Raw genomic sequence first — 21,503 nt, 5'->3', positions numbered from 1 at the left:
TTCCAACAATATTGCAGTTGCCTTCAAGTCTAACCGGATGCGGCTGAGTACCAGAGTTCTACATAGAGCGACTGCCTATCTGACCTCCACAACCCAGTCACCTAGCGACCCGATACTCCTTGGTCAATCTGTTTGTCGGACTTTCAGGCCTCTGGTTATCTGTAACGACTGCCAAGGATTCATATGATAGCTAAGGCCTATTTTAACGCTCCTTCTGAAACAGGGGGAAGTCGTAAAAACAGGAAAATCAGCCATCGGAACAAGAGTGAACGAATAAAAATTAACAAATCAGACACAATAATTATGTTCGTCTAAATTGTATGTTTTCAGAAGTAAATAAATTATTTTTTGTTTTTGCAGAAATACTTCAACTGGATAGCGAGATAGGACAGTTCGGGAATCTATACACCGCATCGTCGCCCGAAGGAGACTTCAAACAGGTATGTTATCAATTTATTTCTAGCGGGAAAAACTAATCTCCATCATATACAATTGAGAAACTGCCACCTCGCTGTGGATATTACAATGAGCGGTACGACGACAACAGGCGCAGCGAGCCACTAGGCAGTCCCGCGCCACACGCCGCCGCGCTGACATGAAGTATATACTAGTTTGTTTCTTTGCTTAATCTCAGGAACTACTGCCCCGATTTGAAAAGTTCTTTCAGTTTTAGATAGCCCATTTATCGAGGAAGGCTATAGGCTACTTTTTATCCTAGTCTGTAGGCAAGTTCCCAACGGACGCGAGTGCAATCGCTGGTAGAATATCATGTGTTTCTGTTCTAAGTTAGCATCATCGCTTTTTTTCTGATTACAATCTCCGCGTAATATTTGCTCCCTATTCCCTTACTTATTCCTGTGTTCAAACCAGTACACCTGGTCTTTATTTACCGATCTGTTCTTATTCTCCAGAACGGCCGACCCCCCTTCAACAGTGAGACGAGCCGCAACCTGCTGATGTGCCTGGTGTGGGTGCTGAAGTGGGCAGAGCGCGGAGCCCTGGCGGCCTGCGTGGCGGAGCTGTCCCCGCGCCGCCTGCACGACCTGCTGGCCCTCATCGAGCTGTGCTTCAAGTGCCAGGAGTACAAGGTACAGCTGCACTAGTGTGCCTGGTGCTGAGGTGGAGCCCTGGCGGCCTGCGTGGCGGAGCTGTCCCCGCGCCGCCTGCACGACCTGCTGGCCCTCATCGAGCTGTGCTTCAAGTGCCAGGAGTACAAGGTACAGCTGCACTAGTGTGCCTGGTGCTGAGGTGGAGCCCTGGCGGCCTGCGTGGCGGAGCTGTCCCCGCGCCGCCTGCACGACCTGCTGGCCCTCATCGAGCTGTGCTTCAAGTGCCAGGAGTACAAGGTACAGCTGCACTAGTGTGCCTGGTGCTGAGGTGGAGCCCTGGCGGCCTGCGTGGCGGAGCTGTCCCCGCGCCGCCTGCACGACCTGCTGGCCCTCATCGAGCTGTGCTTCAAGTGCCAGGAGTACAAGGTCATCATCCCCTCCCCAAAACTCCTCCCCAAATATGTAGGTGCCGGCTTATCAGTGTTTAACAAGGAGCGATTGCCTATCTGACCTCCTCAACCTAGTTACCCGAACAACCCTCTTAGAAGATTAGTTGTCAGACTTACCGGCTTCCGCCTACCCGTACCCGTAACGACCGCCAAAGATGGTCAAATGACTGCCGGAAACTACAGTTTATCGCGCCATCCGAAACACGCACATTGATGTCCAAGATATACTTAGAAACTAGTCTGGTGATTACACCGATGCATTGGAGAGCACATAAATGTCGGTCCTGCTTGCGATCTTTCTCCGATGGTGTCGGATTGCCGTCCCCTCGGGCGCAGACAGTGAAGGAATAGTGAGTGCACTTGTGTCCAATCGAATGCGCCTGCACTATAATATGTCCTGCGTATCTGGCTTTTCTATCTAGAGACATCATCCGCCATGGCCGACAAGCCCAAGACGTCATTATTATTATTCGGGACGCCATTAATGCTGTAGGTATATAAGTAGTAAAAACATATGCCTTCTTCTCGCAGGGTCGTAAAGAGATAATGAAATGCGCTCAGCAGAACGTGCGCAAGACGACCGACATCAAGTCCAAGCTGGAGGACGTTATCCTCGGTCAGGGGTCCGCCAGGAACGACTTCATCATGAGGAGGAAGGGTGAGTTCAACAGATCCTTTTTTGGTGAAAATATTTTTTTATATGTGCTACAGTAGGACAGATATTTTTGTGTGATTTGAATGGGCAGTCGACAATTTCGTTACTTAATAAAATTGTAATGCCATGATTCTGAAGTCTTGAAAGGCTGATAAAACCACGTGTCATATTTTTGTGTTTATTTATTTATTTTAACATTTTCGGAAAACTTACAGCTAGAGGAAACATATGATAGAAATAATATGACACTTGAAGGCCATTTACAAGGTCATGTTCAGATCAAAGCAGAAACTTAACTTATGACAAGCGGACATTAAATTCATTGTTGCCGTGATAACTATTGTTATTAAATTGCTTACTAACATTTTCAATCAATTTCATGAGATTGTAATATTAACTCGTACTTGCTCTTGCTTGCTAACTTACTCGATTAACAATTGATTATTCCAACTGAAAAAAATATAACTTTAATAGTAGAAAGATCTACCTAACAATTCTAACTGTGATGGGAGAAAAACATGTCTATTCGGAGCTTCTGAAACAATGTGTAAGATAGGTGGTGGGTCGAGTGTAGGTGCGTGCAAGCGCGAGCGCTGGCGCAAGGAGCTGTGGCGGGGCGGAGCCCGAGCCGACAGCGGAGCCCCGCCGCAGCCGCAGCCGCACCTGTCCGCGGCGCTGGCGGCTGAGGTCGCCTTGACGCTGCTGCATGCCTTGGAAACTATTGTGCAGGTACGTTAACATCACATACTATATACTTACTTCATAACATGTACCTACCACACATAACTTCTATTTAAATTGGTAATTTGATATTTATTAACATCTTAACATGGCGGAACTTATTTAAAAGAAAAAATTCCCTAAAAAGCTTATGTTCTTAGGAATGAATGACCGATTATATTCTTTTTGAATGAAATGATACTTTCGGAGTGATTTTGAGACTACATTATAGGAAAAAATTGCGAGAATGAAAACTCGAAATATTTATTATCAAGCGATTAAATGATTGCGACATTAGCGCCAAAAATGACCAACCAACATCATGAAGAAGATAACGTAATGACGATGAACTATGTCAAAATAATCTTAATTACTATACTACACACTGATTTCTTATTATTTTATTTTAATGAATTTTCCTCTCCACAGTCGAGCAGCAACCTGGAATGCGGTCAAAGCGTGTGCAGTGCTGCACTGCAAGTCTTACTGCATGCACTGCAACGCAACCAAAGCGTTGTCGTCTTGCAGCATATGTTCGCCACTGTTCGCTCGCTCATCGTCAAGGTATGCAGCTGTCAGAACGTTATAGATTCTGACTTCTTACCTATGTGCTGGAATTCTACGTTAATGTATAAGCTAAGCGTGGGTTGAAACAGCAATGTATCCATGTTTAACTCTTGTGGCACTCCTGACAAAAACTATAACATTATATGTAAACATTAAACTTTGAACGTGATTTATTTATTAATGCCTTTAAATTCAATTCCCATGATGGTGTTTTATTTCCATAGCTGATCATATCTATAATATCTTATCTATAAGATCGAGATATAAACTATTATTAGCTTTATACTATTTTGTCCACTTTAAGTAAATATCCTAATTAGTTAAAATGTACGAATCGAATTATCACATCTATGTAACTAAACCATCATCTTGTCACTGCCTAGCCTTTTCCCAATTATGTTGGGGACAGCCTCTTATCTAACTTATAAGATGTACTTAGAAAGTACATACAAATTTAGAAAAGTTGCATCGATACTTGCCTGACTTGGAATCGAACCCACACATTCATACTTGATAGGTAAGTTCTTTGTCCACTAGGCCACTACGCCTATCTATGTGTCTTTTTTTTACTATAACCTGTGGGTCTATGTGTGCAGCTGGGCTGGTCGTGCTGCGGCGAGGAGTCGGGCACGTGCCGCGTGCTGCTGCGGCACTGCGCGGCGCTGGCGGGCAGCACGCGGGCGCATGCTGCCGCCACGCTCTACGCGCTCATGCGCCAGCACTACCAGCTGGGGAACGTGAGTTATTTACTAATAAACTAGACATTTTCTTCTTCTTCCTAGCGTTTGTGCCGTCTCGTGACAGAGTCATTCCGTATCCTCTTCCTTATTAAACTAATCAACTGGATATAATATAATAGGCCAGTTTCCTAAAAAATAATAATTAGTCCGTCTTGTAGATTGTCCAAAATTAAGCGATACGTATTTTTTCTTTTTTAAATTGGATCAGAACTTGTTAAGATATAGCGTGTTAAAGTTGAGTGTGACGTCACAAGTTGCTACAATTTTCAGGACACTGTGACGTAAAAGGCCCCCACTCCCAATTTTTGAAGTGTATTATCTTTGTCATTTTATGTTTAATTAAAAAAAGAAAAAATACGTATCCAATATTTTTTGATTATCTAAAAAGCGGACTAAATATTATTTCATTATTTCGACCCTGGACACTACCCTATTGAAATAGAATCGGAAAGAATATTCATAAATACATTTATAACAGAATCCTCGGAACAAAAGCTTATTGAGGTTACGGGATTGTTCAAAAACGTTATCGCTATTCTGGAACATGAAAGTCCAAAAAACAGATATTTCAATCATGAAGAAAATATCAGACTCTTCCCACTAACAGGAGAATGGATCATTCATTCCCCTGTGACGATGTACCAACTCTTAAAAAAAATTATCACTATTGCGCAATCCGAAATGTAAACATACCTTTCGGATTGCGCAATTATTATCGTTCAACAATAACTTAAGAAAAAATATTTTTTTTAGAATAGTTTCCGACATCTCGACGTCTCAAAACTCAATGCATTTAACAACATTTTGACTAGTTAATACTTTTTTAACTAATTTCGTCAACTTTCCTACACCCTCAGAATTTCAGCCGCGTCAAGATGCAGGTGACAATGTCTCTGTCCTCCCTGGTGGGCACTTCCACCACCTTCAGCGAAGACTCTCTGCGGAGGGCACTCAAAACTATACTGATGTATGCCGAACATGATGCTGATCTCGCTGACACTACCTTCCCGGAACAGGTGAGAATATGTCGCGTGTTTAGGCCGTGAAATCGTTGTTTTAATTTTTAGCTGTTTTTTATGAAGATTCTGAGGACCGAGGAAAAGGTAGATTTACTGCCTGAATTTATTCCTCATTTATTATATAATCTCGCAGAGAAAAAATGTAAGAGTACATCATACTGCGTCGCGTCGACCCGAATTAACTTGGAAACAGGGCAGGAAGAATTTGTATTGTTTTTGGTGTTAGAAGAAATCATACAGTATTGTTATCAATGTTCACGCCTTTAATCAAGACTTCATTTAATCCTCAAAATAAAAGAATACCTTCCTCCAGGATGTTGCAAGTTTTCCTGCTTAGGCTGAAACCAGTGCTCGACCGAGTCGAGGGTCGGTCGACGTAGCTATATCTGTGCCAGTCTATGAACGCGCACACAGCTACGCTGACGGTACGCGCGTGTTGTATGTGATTCGGTCGGGACGTACGGTCAGCACTGACTGTTGGCAGAGCACTGTTTCCAGCCTTATTGTGGCTGTTACTTGGCCACGGACTCCTCTATTCCAGATAGCAATATTTCCTTTAATTTCAGGTGAAAGACCTCGTCTTCAACTTACACATGATCCTCTCGGACACGGTGAAGATGAAGGAGTTCCAGGAAGACCCGGAGATGCTGCTGGACCTGATGCACCGCATCGCGCGCGGCTACCAGCACTCGCCCGACCTCAGGCTCACCTGGCTGAACAATATGGCGCAGAAGCATATGGAGGTAGGTGTTCCACTTGCACAGGATCCTGTCAAACACTGAAGATGAAGCAGTTCCAGGAAGACCCGGAGATGCTGCTGGACCATACATCCTCTATGTGTTTCCTTATATAATGTTATTAGTCTGTAAGCCTTCTCTAAGAAAAATAAAAAATAATCCGCTAGGTACGCTTAATGGTTTCAATGGTTAATGTACTAGTCGTCAGAATAACTACCTCGTTTGTCTAGGGGTCGCAAATGTAACTGCTGTGCAATTCTTTTCCCGGGTGGGGGTGCTTTAAAGAAACTTTCACAAATCATCCCGTAGTCTGGAAGCTGGTAATTGATATACCCGTGTATCAATTAAATGTCAGTCCTGCGCCTGACATTTGTCTGCGTAAATGTTTGTGCACTTTAATATGTTCTGCGCAGCTGGCTGGTCTCCTTAACACGCGTATCGACTGCGCGCGGCATACCATAGAACATTGGCAGTATTGGCACATGAACATGGTGTAACACAGGTTTGCCGCGGTCGAACATGGCTCGCGCGGCAGCCGCGCGCAGTCGATACGCGGCTATATATGAGAACAGGCCGCCGTGACCGAAATCGGCCTTGGACGCCCAATAGTCAGAATAATTGTGTCCTAAATCTTGCTTTTGGAGCACTGGCAGTTTGCTAACTACCATTCAGGCTTGAACTTTGAATATTTAAAAACCAGTTTCCTCTTTCTCAGCGTTCGAACCACACAGAAGCCGGCATGTGCCTGATCCACGGCGCGGCTCTGGTGGCGGAGCAGATGTGTGCGGGCGGGCGCGGCGCCGCGCTGCTGCAGCGCGTCACGCACAACGCGCTCGACGAGAGCTGTGCTGATGCCCTGCATCATCACCTCACGCACCTGGAGCTGCAGGTATACTCGAGGGACACGTACACTGAACCATATCTAGCCGTCAAATCGTCGTTTTAACCAATGGAAGGCAATTTCACCGCTGGTTTGTTATTGTGGTACGGGAAGATGGACAGGACGGCTCCGGAGGCGAGACGTCCCCATATAGCGCGGCCGCCGTGTCAGCCCATGTTCGGTGGTTTGCCGCGCGCAATCGATACGCGGGTTCAAAACGTGTGATACCGCGATGAAATAACACAAGTACATAATATATGTATTTAATGCCCATTTTCACCAACAATATCTTAATCTAAGTGCCACTTAGAATAAGGGCTCTCCCAATTTTGACATAAATAAGTATGGATAAGGGATACCTAAACTTTGGTGAAAACGAAATTCTTATTAAGTGTTCCGTAAATGCTCTTAGGGGATCCCTTAATTTAGGTATTTGTTGGTGAAAATGGGCATAAGACACCGTATCTAACCCGAAACTCGTATCATTTCATGTGACAATCCCAATACTTCTTCTACATTATACTTCCTTCCCCCAGGCCCTGCTAGAGCATGCAGCGAGCGAGCTGATGACGGCGGGCATGTACGAGACCGTCAACGAGGTGTACAAGGTGCTCATACCCATCGCAGAGGAACACCGCGACTATAAGAAACTCGCTAATATACACAGGTATGTAGTAGGAAAGTACAAGTTTAAAAGAAAAGTAAGTAAAGTACAAGTAGGAAGTAATGGCGGGTAGAAAATAATTACCAGACCTGTACATTGAAATGTTTTATTTTTTTTTAATTTACTAAAATCAAATTTAGTAGTCGAGTAATTGGGTTAAGATGTAAAATAATTTATGTAAAATACTAGTAATTAGCTACATCCGGACTGGAAGTTAACTCCAACATAGTTGGGAAAAGACGAGGCAAATTTTGGAAATCCGAGATGGTTATTTTCAGCGTTTATAATCGGCTTCTGGATACATATCAATTACCTTAGCTTTGATTTCTATGTCATTAAATGGGCCTTGTTAGGCACTTAAGAAAAACATAATATTCATCCCTAATTTGTTTATTAATGTGGATATTCATTCTATTTCTAGATTATTTTCAAATATTATTTATTTACTCCTACGTACACATAAGAAAACAAAACTCTAATCCAATCAACTTATTCTTCACATTTCTCCACAGCAAGCTAAACGAAGCATTCACCCGCATCGAGCAACTACACGGCAAGCGCGTGTTCGGCACGTACTTCCGCGTGTCCTTCTACGGCGCGAGGTTCGGAGACCTGGACAACGAGGAGTTCATATACAAGGAGCATGCACTCACCAAGCTGCCCGAGATCTTTAGCAGGCTTGAGGTATGTGTAAGACGATATACAATATGTAGGTACTAGCAAGTCGTTTGAGAAAACGTATTGTTTCTGTAAAAATACCAGCAAGTGTGAAAAATCTGGCGAAGGTTTTCGTACCATTATAATCCTCCTGAACTTATCCCAAATCGCAGGATGATCTCTTCTTCCATATTTTGTCTTTTGTCACAAGTTACATTCGTTTTATATAAAACGGCCAAAAATCATGTCTATTTGCATAGCAACTGGATCGTTCCAATAGTTCCTCAGAGTTAGCGTATATAAGCAAACAAACTATTCAACTTCACCTTTAATAATATTAGTACTTACAGGTTTTTAACTATATATCTGAATTCATCATCATCATCATCAGCCTATCGCAGTCCACTGCTGGACATAGGCCTCTCCAAGTGCACGCCACTGAGATCGATTTTATATCTGAATTGACATAAATTATTTTTGCTTACATGAACTACATTTAGCAAGGATGGTCATTTACGCTCAATACTTATCTGCGTGATTGGACGCCTGTGCCCAATAGCGGGACGATAAAAAAGGCCGATGATGATGATAAAAACCCTATTTTTTTTTCCAGAACTTCTACGGCGCCCGTTTCGGCGCGGACAACGTGGTCATAATAAAAGACTCGAACATCGTCGACGTGAGCACGTTGGACCCGGACAAGGCGTACATACAGATCACGTACGTGGAGCCGTACTTCGAGCCGCACGAGCTGAGGAAACGCGTCACGCACTACGAGAAGAATTATAATATTAGTGAGTGTTGTTTTACTTTTTATACATTAGTAGCGGTTTCCCGTGGGAAGAAATTTTACCAGTAGCTCCTAAAACATTCAATTTCTTCAGTTTTATAATATTGATAAAGAATATTGTGTTTATTTTAGTGGTTGTCAGTTAAAACTTTCAGATTCTTATCGAAATCAAAAATCATTTATTCACACTTGGCTGCATATACTTCGATGCTTAAGCGTACACTTCGATGATTTCGCTGCATAACGAGATTTCGTGTCATGGAGATTGACTTATTGTGACTATTTTAACCTGTTTTCTGTTGATTTGCATTACTCGTACGCTTAGCGTCTTTTAAAAAAATATATATATATAAATATATGAATAAAAAAGATTTTTTTATAAGAATTTACTAAAACCCGTCAGGTATTCTCCTTTTCCCTTTCACAAAGTCTATTGTATTACATTAACAGAGCGTTTCATGTACGCGACGCCGTTCACGGTGGGCGGGCGAGCACACGGCGACATCGCGGAGCAGTGCAAGCGCAAGACCATCCTCACCGCCGCACACCACTTCCCTTACGTCAAGACTAGGATACAGGTCACTGTACTATGTACCTACTAGCTATTTACATCTCTATAACACACACAAAAACGTAGCTTTACCAAAAAATCAGTCTGTAGGACCGGAGATTACCCCCTACAAATAGCTTCAAAGTCACAAACTTTCACCTTCACTCACAACCTCTCAAAACGATTTCAGTCCACCTGTCTGCCACGCTGAGAAATTACACTGATTTTTTTTTTCTAAAAATTGCTAAATTGTTTTTATAGGTGGTTCAACGCACACAAATTATTTTGACACCCATTGAAGTGGCCATCGAAGATATACAGAAAAAGGTACGTATTCATTGAATCGCAATAGTAACTTGAAAATACAACCTTCTCTGAAACTTATGTCTAAATAAATAATATCTAGATCAACGAGCTAGCGGCCGCCACTAGCCAGGAGCCGGCAGACCCCAAGATGCTGCAGATGGTGGTGCAGGGCTGCATCGGCACCACCGTTAACCAGGGACCGCTCGAACTCGCACAGGTCTTCATATATTTATTGCTTTATTTATTAGAATGTCTGTAGTGGTAAAAGGCACGGTATTTTACATATGCATTTGGTGAAACTGCAGAGTAACTTGCTAGAATCCATCGCAAATATAGCCTAATCTAGTTTTAATTTTCAGTGCAAACAGGGATTAAGAAAAATGTGCAGCTATAATTCCGCAACACTACTATTATTATTTTCACAAACAGATTTTAATTTGTTTATTTATCCATTTATTTTAGACACGAACATATAAAATACCATATTTACATGAAAAACTTGATGAAATGTGATCTGCGTTTCAGGTATTCCTGGCGCCGGTGGCGGAAGGCACGCAGCCTCCCACGCGACTCACCAACAAACTGAGGCTCGCCTTCAAAGATTTCTCCAAGAAGTAAGTTATACTGATATTTCCACACATGTGTTTAGTAAAATTATTTTTAATTGTCTTGAAGCCGCATACCAATATAAGTCTATAGCTGAACATTAGCGACAACGTTCATTGAGTTACTACATTGAGTGTAGCGTTTTCTGAATCATCAATCAAATCAATATTTTTGTTTAGAACAGCTCTTTATCTTTTATGTAACAATGTGTTTTAGAGTCGGAAACCAATGAAGGCAATGGTAACCGGGCTCTGTTATACTAAATGCGAAGTTCATAAAGAGAAATGCGTTATTTTTTGTTTTTGAAGTAACTACACCACGGGGATAGAACTTCAAAACAGTAAATATGGTCCTACCATACTACTTTTGTCAATAAAATAAAATAATACCAAAATTATCGCTGGCCGCGGATTGCCCAGCGTCCATGGAAAGGACAATGGGCAGATTGGTATACCCCACCAATAGCAATGTCATATATATCATTGGATAGGCCTTTTTATGTAGAACAACATTTACTATGACAGCTTTGCTGAAATGTTTGTCCGTTCTGAGATATAGATCAAAAACTGTGCAAAAGTTAGAACTAAGTAATCTATTGATAACTCAAGTTTTTAAAGGAAAATCTAAGTACTACCAAGTGTAAGTCTTGTAAGTGCTACCTGCTGTGCCCGTTAGGGTCCATAATTGTTACTATTATGTAGCATTTCAACCTTTTATTGTATCAACTGGATTTTGGGCGTAATGAGAAACCGCACCAATAGCAAAGTCATATATATCGTTGGATAGGTCTTTTTAATTGGAACAATATTTACAATGACAGCTTTGTTCTATTGTTTGTCCGTTATAAAAGGTTGAAATGCTACACACCTAATAGTAACAATTATGGACCCTAACGGGCACAGCAGGTAGCACTTACAAGACTTACACTTGGTAGTACTTAGATTTTCCTTTAAAAACTTGAGTTATCAATAGATTATTTAGTTCTAACTTTTGCACAGTTTTTGATCTATATCTCAGAACGGACAAACATTTCAACAAAGCTGTCATAGTAAATATTGTTCTACATAAAAAGACCTATCCAATGGTATATATGACATTCCTATTGGTGGGGTATACCAGGTCCCATATATTTGTGCCCATTGTCCTTTGGTCATTATTCTTAAGGTCCCCTGCACACTATACTGTGTTATACTGGCTATGCAGCCAGTTATAGCAGCCAATCCAGAAGCCAAAATAAATTTCTCTGTACCTAAAGTAATTCTATCAAAAGTTCGGAACCCCGGAAATACGTCTGGCTGCTACATTAGTGCGCGGACACTGACGATAGCAGAAGGCAAATGTATATATTTGCCTTCACCTGCTCTGGCTGGCGTGCAATCAGGCGCGTTGTGATGGCTGCCGCAGCCAGGGAATTGTGGCTACCTAGTGCGCGGGCGAGCATACAACATCATACGTTTTACAGTCTGCCGCAGCCTGAGTACACAGTGCGCGGGGGGGGGGGGGCTAAAAGTTTTTTTTTTATATTTTCACTTATTTATTTTTGTTAGATGTCACGATGCTCTTCGAAAGAACAAGAACCTGATTGGCAGCGACCAGCGCGAGTACCAGCGCGAGCTGGAGCGTAACTTCACGCGCTTCACCGAGCGCCTCGCGCCCCTCGTCACCGCCACGCGCGGACACGTCACGCAGCTCAGGTAACATCATGTGCCTCGCCTCAACACTCGCGAGCTAGAGCAACTTCACGCGCTTCACCGAGCGCCTCGCGCCCCTCGTCACCGCCACGCGCGGACACGTCACGCAGCTCAGGTAACATCATGTGCCTCGCCTCAACACTCGCGAGCTAGAGCAACTTCACGCGCTTCACCGAGCGCCTCGCGCCCCTCGTCACCGCCACGCGCGGACACGTCACGCAGCTCAGGTAACATCATGTGCCTCGCCTCAACACTCGCGAGCTAGAGCAACTTCACGCGCTTCACCGAGCGCCTCGCGCCCCTCGTCACCGCCACGCGCGGACACGTCACGCAGCTCAGGTAACATCATGTGCCTCGCCTCAACACTCGCGAGCTAGAGCAACTTCACGCGCTTCACCGAGCGCCTCGCGCCCCTCGTCACCGCCACGCGCGGACACGTCACGCAGCTCAGGTAACATCATGTGCCTCGCCTCAACACTCGCGAGCTAGAGCAACTTCACGCGCTTCACCGAGCGCCTCGCGCCCCTCGTCACCGCCACGCGCGGACACGTCACGCAGCTCAGGTAACATCATGTGCCTCGCCTCAACACTCGCGAGCTAGAGCAACTTCACGCGCTTCACCGAGCGCCTCGCGCCCCTCGTCACCGCCACGCGCGGACACGTCACGCAGCTCAGGTAACATCATGTGCCTCGCCTCAACACTCGCGAGCTAGAGCAACTTCACGCGCTTCACCGAGCGCCTCGCGCCCCTCGTCACCGCCACGCGCGGACACGTCACGCAGCTCAGGTAACATCATGTGCCTCGCCTCAACACTCGCGAGCTAGAGCAACTTCACGCGCTTCACCGAGCGCCTCGCGCCCCTCGTCACCGCCACGCGCGGACACGTCACGCAGCTCAGGTAACATCATGTGCCTCGCCTCAACACTCGCGAGCTAGAGCAACTTCACGCGCTTCACCGAGCGCCTCGCGCCCCTCGTCACCGCCACGCGCGGACACGTCACGCAGCTCAGGTAACATCATGTGCCTCGCCTCAACACTCGCGAGCTAGAGCAACTTCACGCGCTTCACCGAGCGCCTCGCGCCCCTCGTCACCGCCACGCGCGGACACGTCACGCAGCTCAGGTAACATCATGTGCCTCGCCTCAACACTCGCGAGCTAGAGCAACTTCACGCGCTTCACCGAGCGCCTCGCGCCCCTCGTCACCGCCACGCGCGGACACGTCACGCAGCTCAGGTAACATCATGTGCCTCGCCTCAACACTCGCGAGCTAGAGCAACTTCACGCGCTTCACCGAGCGCCTCGCGCCCCTCGTCACCGCCACGCGCGGACACGTCACGCAGCTCAGGTAACATCATGTGCCTCGCCTCAACACTCGCGAGCTAGAGCAACTTCACGCGCTTCACCGAGCGCCTCGCGCCCCTCGTCACCGCCACGCGCGGACACGTCACGCAGCTCAGGTAACATCATGTGCCTCGCCTCAACACTCGCGAGCTAGAGCAACTTCACGCGCTTCACCGAGCGCCTCGCGCCCCTCGTCACCGCCACGCGCGGACACGTCACGCAGCTCAGGTAACATCATGTGCCTCGCCTCAACACTCGCGAGCTAGAGCAACTTCACGCGCTTCACCGAGCGCCTCGCGCCCCTCGTCACCGCCACGCGCGGACACGTCACGCAGCTCAGGTAACATCATGTGCCTCGCCTCAACACTCGCGAGCTAGAGCAACTTCACGCGCTTCACCGAGCGCCTCGCGCCCCTCGTCACCGCCACGCGCGGACACGTCACGCAGCTCAGGTAACATCATGTGCCTCGCCTCAACACTCGCGAGCTAGAGCAACTTCACGCGCTTCACCGAGCGCCTCGCGCCCCTCGTCACCGCCACGCGCGGACACGTCACGCAGCTCAGGTAACATCATGTGCCTCGCCTCAACACTCGCGAGCTAGAGCAACTTCACGCGCTTCACCGAGCGCCTCGCGCCCCTCGTCACCGCCACGCGCGGACACGTCACGCAGCTCAGGTAACATCATGTGCCTCGCCTCAACACTCGCGAGCTAGAGCAACTTCACGCGCTTCACCGAGCGCCTCGCGCCCCTCGTCACCGCCACGCGCGGACACGTCACGCAGCTCAGGTAACATCATGTGCCTCGCCTCAACACTCGCGAGCTAGAGCAACTTCACGCGCTTCACCGAGCGCCTCGCGCCCCTCGTCACCGCCACGCGCGGACACGTCACGCAGCTCAGGTAACATCATGTGCCTCGCCTCAACACTCGCGAGCTAGAGCAACTTCACGCGCTTCACCGAGCGCCTCGCGCCCCTCGTCACCGCCACGCGCGGACACGTCACGCAGCTCAGGTAACATCATGTGCCTCGCCTCAACACTCGCGAGCTAGAGCAACTTCACGCGCTTCACCGAGCGCCTCGCGCCCCTCGTCACCGCCACGCGCGGACACGTCACGCAGCTCAGGTAACATCATGTGCCTAGCCTTTCCACAACTATGTTGGGGTCGGTTTCCAGTCTGTATCCACCGGATGTAGCTGAGTACCAGTGTTTTGCAAGGAGCCACTGTCTATCTGATCTCCTCAACCCAGTTACCCAAGCAACCCAGTAAGACTAGTTGTCAGACTTACTGGCTTCTGATGACAGCTAATTACAACTCCGGTGACCGTGTCAACTAAACTCTCACATGTATCTTCCAACCACATGTAACATGTGCGTTCTATAAATAATTTCTCTGATGTGATATACCCAATTTTATTTTGCATACCTACTTTTTGCCAGCGGTTAGGTAATAATAATAAACTTCTGAATACTTTTCTAGCAATGGCCTGAGCAAGCAAGACTACAAATATCAGGCTTGAAGCGACCAAAACGAACGAAGCGAATCACATTACCACCGTTGAACTGTCTAGTAATGAATACTCTTATTTTATATACTTGTAAATTATTATTATTTACTATTGATCTGTAATGGCTAGTCAAACTGAGATGGTTGCGGCCCGTTCTGCATTTATCATTTAACTTACATTATACCTTATCTGTGGGAGATGAGGACTGTGTCCAGGAGTAAGACTAATAAATTATAATTATTACATCAGAGACTATCTATGGGGAATAAACGCGAACTTTATCCTCATTGAAATTCGACAATGTATAAGAATGACTTCAGGACGTGTTATTAAGACGCTGCGCGCTGCCATCTCAGAATGGACTCTAATTTCTATTTTTAAGTATCGCTATAGCACAATTGTTTGAAGATATTTTCTGTAAGTATTCTTGTGGTGGTTTTTATTCTCATTTCTGCCATCAGGACTGGTTGGAACTTCAACAATGAAGTGTCTATCACATTTTGGCAGTCATATCTAAAAGTGAAAATGATGACCACATTGTATTATTCATATTAGTTAGTGGTATGTAAACGTATTTATATTTGCAATGAAGTGCAATATTATATACCGTTTTAATATTATAAGTTACACTGAGATTTATATAGTTTAAGATTTTTTAAGCATAGTTTGGCACAAGTTTTCTTGCAAGATTTACGAATCGTATTTTTTTATTGTAGTAGTTCATATTTGGGACTGATGATTTGTGCAACATGATTGGGCGACTGGACCGTGTACTTTTTGGTACATGAAGAATTATTGTGAAAGTAACGACATACCTATCTACAGTAGATGCTATGTTACTGCAATCGGGTATCAGGTATGAGTTGAAGTTCGGATAAAAAGTCTAATATAATTTGATTTATTCTCATCTCATTGTTAGATTTTCAAAAAATATCGATAATACTATATGAAGCCACATCTTTCAAAAATGGCTAGGCACCTGTCGCGTACTGTAACGAAGCAAGGGTCCAAAGTTTGATAAGTTCTGAGTAACGACACGGCTCAGTATGCTTGAGGCCAATCTTCACGCCTTTCTTCCCGACTTGAAATGTTCAATGATATTGTGAAATGTATAAGAAGGTGCAAGAGCTTATTGTCAGATTTCTTATTTTTAAATCATTTTTTTAATTACTACATAGCTGTGTGATTTACGTGTCTGTATCGATTCCAAATATAGAAAAAAAATATTTTAGTTGATAAGTGTAATTTCTATTGATGTATCTCTGTGATATGGAAAACGATTGTAAATATCAAATTGAACTGACAGTAACCAGAATAGTAAATGGTGATAAGGAACAATTTTAATTTCAATCGTTTTCCAATCATTTTTGTTCAGAAGACTACGATTCCTATATTTATGAATCAATTAAAATAAAACGAGTATATACTTTAACTCTATTTATTTATATTCAATAATAGTTATATATATAAAGATTAAGTCCAAGTGACGCTACAATATCGCAACGTGTGTGCATTAGAGCGCTTTCACACTAGCAGTTTTGACGCGCATATAGTTTCGGCTCTGCTACGTGCGATACATTCCGAAAATCTGTGGCGGTTCCAGGCGTCATGTTTTGAACCGATAATTGTATAATTTTCGACCGCACAAACCGCGCGGCTAAACTGCTACTGTGAAAGCGTTGTCATACACTTTTAAACCGACAAGATACAGTTGAGAATTTTCATTCAAGTACATACAAATTATGTAACAAAATCACATTGCCTCATCGGTGACTAATCAATACTCCGTATTATCACACCTGCCTCCCATCCGAGGATTATTTCAAGCGAAATGCTATCAATCATTTGAAACAATCTTCACTTAAAGTTCATATATAAAACAGTAATTATAATACTCAGCTTGAATTAACCAGGCTGATTGTGATAAGTAGTAATCGCACCGAGAAATCAACGTCATTTTGTGATTTATTGATTTCCACAAGTGCTCACAAATTAAGACTGCTTTAGACTATATTTCTAACATTTTCTGATACTCTCAATAACATGCTTACTGCCATTAGTTTTCTATCCTAATAGGTATAGTTCATTTGCCCGTGGAAAAGTTATATCACATAAAAATTAATATTCAATAACAAAGTCCTAAAGATAAAACCTAGACAAATATAAAAAAAAAAGATCTTTTTCCTGGCGTGTCAAGCTTTGTAATTCCAAAACATTACTAAGCCTAATAACAGAAATTTTCTCTGTTTTATGGACACTGCACAGTATTTATATGAAAGATCTACCCTCTATTCTGCCACAATATGGAAAATGTATGAACACGCGCCGATAAGCGGTTATAAGTTTCCAGCTTTTGTCGGCGCCGGTCAGCGCTTATCGGCGCGTGTTCATATATTTTCCTGCGCGGGTTACCAGCGCTGTCAAGCGCCGATAAGCGCTTATAAGCTCCAGCTTCTTCCAGCTTTCTTTCTGTATACGGCCATAGAGTATTTGATGCGTTACTAGATAAAACCAAATCAAAGTGAATGCTTTAACTTGTAGACCTTCAAGATCACGCTTTTGACTTAGGTAGAACATCAAACATCATTTTGTTTTTTCCTGCAAGTCAAAGCATTTACCTTAATATGCAAATTATGGACAAGATTGTCTCTTGAAAATAATATACATTTGACATATTATCATATGGAAAATTATGACGGCGATTGATGAAAAGATACATGATAAGATGAAGCTACAATGGCGACCACTGTTCAGTGGAACCATGTAATGACTGCACTTAGTAACTAGACATTCATAGAGGAATACACCAAATACGTTCTCGGCCCGAGAAGATCCCACGTAAAAATCACATCTCATCGACAAAGCTACCAAATTAGAAATTGCGAAGTATGGCAACACTATTTAGAAGGTCCTGTCCTAGCAACACTGTCTGTGACGGGTTTAAATGTGGCGTTGTCGCTCGTAGATCTCCATAGCGCGGACATAGAAGTAGTCCCCGCCGTAGCGGATGCTGGGCATGCCACACGCGCTCCTGTATCATTCCGACTCCGCCGGCGTGTGCCATGTTAGCCTCTCCTCGTAGAATGCTATCACCTGGAAGTCACGAGCATGTCTTAAAAATACAGTATTAACAAACCTACAGTAGGTAGCAGGTACTAAACTTAACGGTGGATTACAAGTAAATTCTGAACAAAAGTAGGTGCATGTTTTAAATCAGAATGTGCAGCATTTTCTTATTAACAAAAATATATGTTACGTGACATTCAAAATAAGTGATGTTACATACCTGCTGTGGGCATTTGACATTAGCAACTTTAGCAGGCACCAGCTCAGCCTCATCGGAATCGGCCCATTTGATAAGGAACATCAGCTCACCAGTCGCATCTGATGCACCTGAATACACAAATAGCAATTCTGTCATTTTTGTTCTCTCCTTCTATAAAAGAATAGTTTTCAATAAACAAGACTCCAGAGAACCTTTTGACCACAACAACACAATCTTCAGTCTGTCATTCTTCAGCAGTACTGTCTAGACTGAAGACTGAAGACTCTACGAGTATTGCAATTGCACCTATTTCCTATATGTATTGCAGAACAGAAAAGTTGCATAAGGGTCATACTTTTAGTTCTTTTCAAATAGCATTGCTACTGTGAAATTTGCCATGTAAGGTGGCTCTCCACGCGCTGTAGGGTTTGTTGACAATTCCAGAGTAGCAAAGTTATATAACAAAACCTGTAGTTAGCTATGACACCATAAAATATCTCACCAATAATTTTCTCAGCTTTCAGTCCCTTATCAAAGCCAGACTTAGCCTTGTCCTCCTTGCGTTCCCTTTTAGATTCCTTATGATCATCAGCAGAAGAGACGCTGGTGCCGCGCCCCTTGCGGCCAGAGTTCGTCTCCTCACTTGACTCGCGGACGCGCTTCTTGCCGCGGTCTTCCGGCTTCTTGCTCTTAGCCTGAATGAAATGAGAATATGTAAATGGCAACCAGACTAAGTTGCAGAGGCTATCTTCTAAGCGCATTCGCACAAAGACAGGTGGAGACTATTCCCTCACTCTCAAAGTCTAATGACACAGCAATCTGACACAAGAGGTAAGTCACAGGAGTGGCATTAGTGTTCGCCAATGCACAGGTGTATCATCAACTTCCCAACATTCGCTGCTTCATGAAAGTTTAACACTTTCGCTGCCCAGCTCACCTAGCAATTCCTATCCACATGCCTAAAAATATTTTGCATAATTACATAACAACCCGGTATTCGAGTCCAACAGCGCAATTGTATCGGAACGGGACCCTTATGCCCGAAAACTCGGCGTCCGGGTTCACTTAAGCCCCGCCCACCGAGCGTAGGGCTACCCAAAATAATTTACTAGAATATAATTATTGTGCATTTTTGATCAGAATAAAGAAAATAAATCCCGTCTTGTTATTTTATTTATTATGTTGTTAAAGAGACTTTTTTTAATTTTAACGTACATTATGTTAGAACAGATTTACTTAATATGATTTATCTACATGTTTCTGTAAGCTTTTTTTTTAATCAATACAACGCCGACGTGCTTTGTTTTAACACCTGCATAGGATAACAAAGAATATAAGTATCTAGTTTTTAGTTTAAATACTCGTAATCTCAAAAAACATGCCGACGAGCTTTGTTTGTCATTTTACGGGCCAGAGATAAAGAACCATAAATCCTAATAATAAATTTATTTCCCATTTATATTAGGCAAGGATTATCTTTGCGAATTTTACGTCTCTTGATTTGGACATACATCAATAGATGGCGCGCGTGAGCGCATTTTTACTAACATCAAACAAGATCTAACCTAAGTACGCATGTACCAAATTAATACAATACTGGAATGAAGCAATAACTGGATGGAATAATACCAATTTACGTTTTCTAATCCGTTATAAACTAAAGCGATGTTTTTTCAATTGATTTCATTTATTTACTTTTGACAACCCTTACAGCTTACTTAGCTATGGACTCGCTATTCGGGTCCTGGGCATGAGCACATGCATCTATAGCTACACATAGCGACGACTCGGTATTCGGGTTGCGGGCATAAGGAATGAACTATGGTTCGACTCGAATCCCGGGTGCTGGGCATCGAAAGTGTTAAGTGATGTCAGAAAATCATGAATCTGCATAGTGCAATCTCACTATGACAATAGATGACTACATGGAGTATTTTAGTACACAGTTTTAAAGAATTAGACATAGGGTAAGTATATTTATGTAAATATTTGAAGATGTATACCTCTTTCTCCTTCCTATTGTCTTCAAAGGTCTTGATGAGCTCTTCACAGTCTAGATTCTCCACAGGCTCCCAGGTACTCTCTTCTTCCTTGTAACCTTTCCATTTTAATAGATATTGCACCTATAATGACAACAAAATTTTAGAGCCTTTCCAGAAAATGAAAACCATTTAGTTTATAGAACACAGTTCAACTGTCAGTCTTACTGAGGGGTACAATATCTCAATTACAGAGGGTCAGAATACTTTTTCTATGTACACTCTTGTGCACTTCCCTTATAAACTCCTTTATGAGTGTAAGATCATGTCCTTTTGCATGTAATTTCTTAGAAGACAAGAAACATTTAACATCCAACTTTCAGTTTTCAATATCAGGATGGGAATCAACAGGAAAGCCAAAATACTTAAATGAACTGGAAACCTAGTATGAGAAGGCTACACATACTTCTTACCTAAGATATTAGGATTAACTACCAGACTACCAAGATCAGGTAATCTGTATAATTTCAGAGAGTAACGTATCATGCGCGGGCTGGAATGTTGTCAATTTCTTTCAGACCTGACACATGATCAGGATTAAAGATGAGATGAACACCTTCGAATCAATAATATAGAAATAATGGCCCAGAACTTCAGAGATCAAAAATGTTTAGAAAAATATTGTTTATGGACAAGAGGTTACCGCTTAGCCTTCGTTTTCATGTTATAACACAATATTTACCGTAACAGACCCATCTTCCGTTCTTGCATGGTAAGTATAGATGCAACTACGTAAGGAATTAACAACCGAACAGTACATAATCTCCCAATTAAATTGAGGAAAAATGCTGAAAATCTTACCTTTCCTTTAACTGTACGTTTGTCGAGAACTTTCTCGACAACATACTCCTCCTCACTGGATCCGTCGGTGGTATCGCCTTTTTTATCTTTCTTGCCCATTTTATTTGAAACCGATTATTAATGCGCCTTGTAATTTTCGAAATTCACAATAGTAGCGAAGCGTCGCGTCGGCGTCACCTGAAGAATTTCTCAAAATGGCGCTCTCATAATAAAATATGGCGGCTGTCTGCAGCGGCGACAAGACAGTGTTGTCATTTAGGAAAACCTTACTTGGAAGAATGTCTCTTATTTAACGAAAAATGCAAATGTTTTAGGATACTCATTAGAAAAAGAAATATTTGACCATATAAATTAATTGACGTAGTTAATTTTTTTTAATCTTTTATTTTAATTAATTATTATATAATGAAGGAAAACCAATTTTAAAATGGCAATATTAGACGCAGGACTACCAACGTAAGAAAATAA

At 43.3% G+C, this 21,503-nt stretch overlaps 2 protein-coding genes across 2 annotated transcripts in view; one reads left to right on the top strand and one right to left on the bottom strand.

Annotated features, from left to right (window-relative positions):
- LOC124646223 (dedicator of cytokinesis protein 7) overlaps window positions 1-16,362 on the top strand; it is a 48,503-nt gene extending 32,141 nt beyond the window's left edge. Inside the window, exons 23-40 of the mRNA XM_047186330.1 lie at window positions 361-440; window positions 912-1,088; window positions 2,030-2,156; window positions 2,728-2,882; window positions 3,303-3,437; window positions 4,037-4,177; window positions 5,038-5,196; window positions 5,766-5,942; window positions 6,652-6,825; window positions 7,353-7,483; window positions 7,993-8,164; window positions 8,751-8,931; window positions 9,378-9,505; window positions 9,739-9,804; window positions 9,884-10,000; window positions 10,309-10,397; window positions 11,937-12,083; window positions 14,903-16,362. Of these exons, the coding sequence (XP_047042286.1) occupies window positions 361-440; window positions 912-1,088; window positions 2,030-2,156; window positions 2,728-2,882; window positions 3,303-3,437; window positions 4,037-4,177; window positions 5,038-5,196; window positions 5,766-5,942; window positions 6,652-6,825; window positions 7,353-7,483; window positions 7,993-8,164; window positions 8,751-8,931; window positions 9,378-9,505; window positions 9,739-9,804; window positions 9,884-10,000; window positions 10,309-10,397; window positions 11,937-12,083; window positions 14,903-14,942 (2,396 nt within the window). The 3' untranslated portion in view covers window positions 14,943-16,362. The remainder of the gene's footprint in view (window positions 1-360; window positions 441-911; window positions 1,089-2,029; window positions 2,157-2,727; window positions 2,883-3,302; window positions 3,438-4,036; window positions 4,178-5,037; window positions 5,197-5,765; window positions 5,943-6,651; window positions 6,826-7,352; window positions 7,484-7,992; window positions 8,165-8,750; window positions 8,932-9,377; window positions 9,506-9,738; window positions 9,805-9,883; window positions 10,001-10,308; window positions 10,398-11,936; window positions 12,084-14,902) is intronic.
- LOC124646221 (chromobox protein homolog 5-like) lies at window positions 16,355-21,254 on the bottom strand. The gene is made up of 5 exons (XM_047186329.1): window positions 21,036-21,254; window positions 20,199-20,318; window positions 18,698-18,890; window positions 18,217-18,323; window positions 16,355-18,023 (listed from the first exon to the last, which is right to left on the bottom strand). The coding sequence occupies exons 1-5, from the start codon at window positions 21,132-21,134 to the stop codon at window positions 17,967-17,969; spliced, it is 576 nt and encodes a 191-aa protein (XP_047042285.1). The 5' UTR covers window positions 21,135-21,254; the 3' UTR covers window positions 16,355-17,966.
- Window positions 21,255-21,503: the final 249 nt, after the last annotated feature.

Source organism: Helicoverpa zea, chromosome 3 (assembly GCF_022581195.2).
Source record: "Helicoverpa zea isolate HzStark_Cry1AcR chromosome 3, ilHelZeax1.1, whole genome shotgun sequence".
Lineage (NCBI taxonomy): Eukaryota > Metazoa > Arthropoda > Insecta > Lepidoptera > Noctuidae > Helicoverpa > Helicoverpa zea.
The sequence above is the reverse complement of the archived record's forward strand: the minus strand, read 5'-3'. Positions and strand labels throughout refer to the sequence as shown.

Bases quoted from the DNA above. Each gene is read 5' to 3' on its own strand.
- LOC124646221 (XM_047186329.1), bottom strand. From the start codon at position 21,134: ATGGGCAAGAAAGATAAAAAAGGCGATACCACCGACGGATCCAGTGAG. The intron at 18,324-18,697 runs GTGAGATATTTT...TTGTGTATTCAG, and splicing joins GAAAGCTGAGAAAATTATTG to GTGCATCAGATGCGACTGGT. The intron at 18,024-18,216 runs GTATGTAACATC...CGTGACTTCCAG, and splicing joins ATGTCAAATGCCCACAGCAG to GTGATAGCATTCTACGAGGA.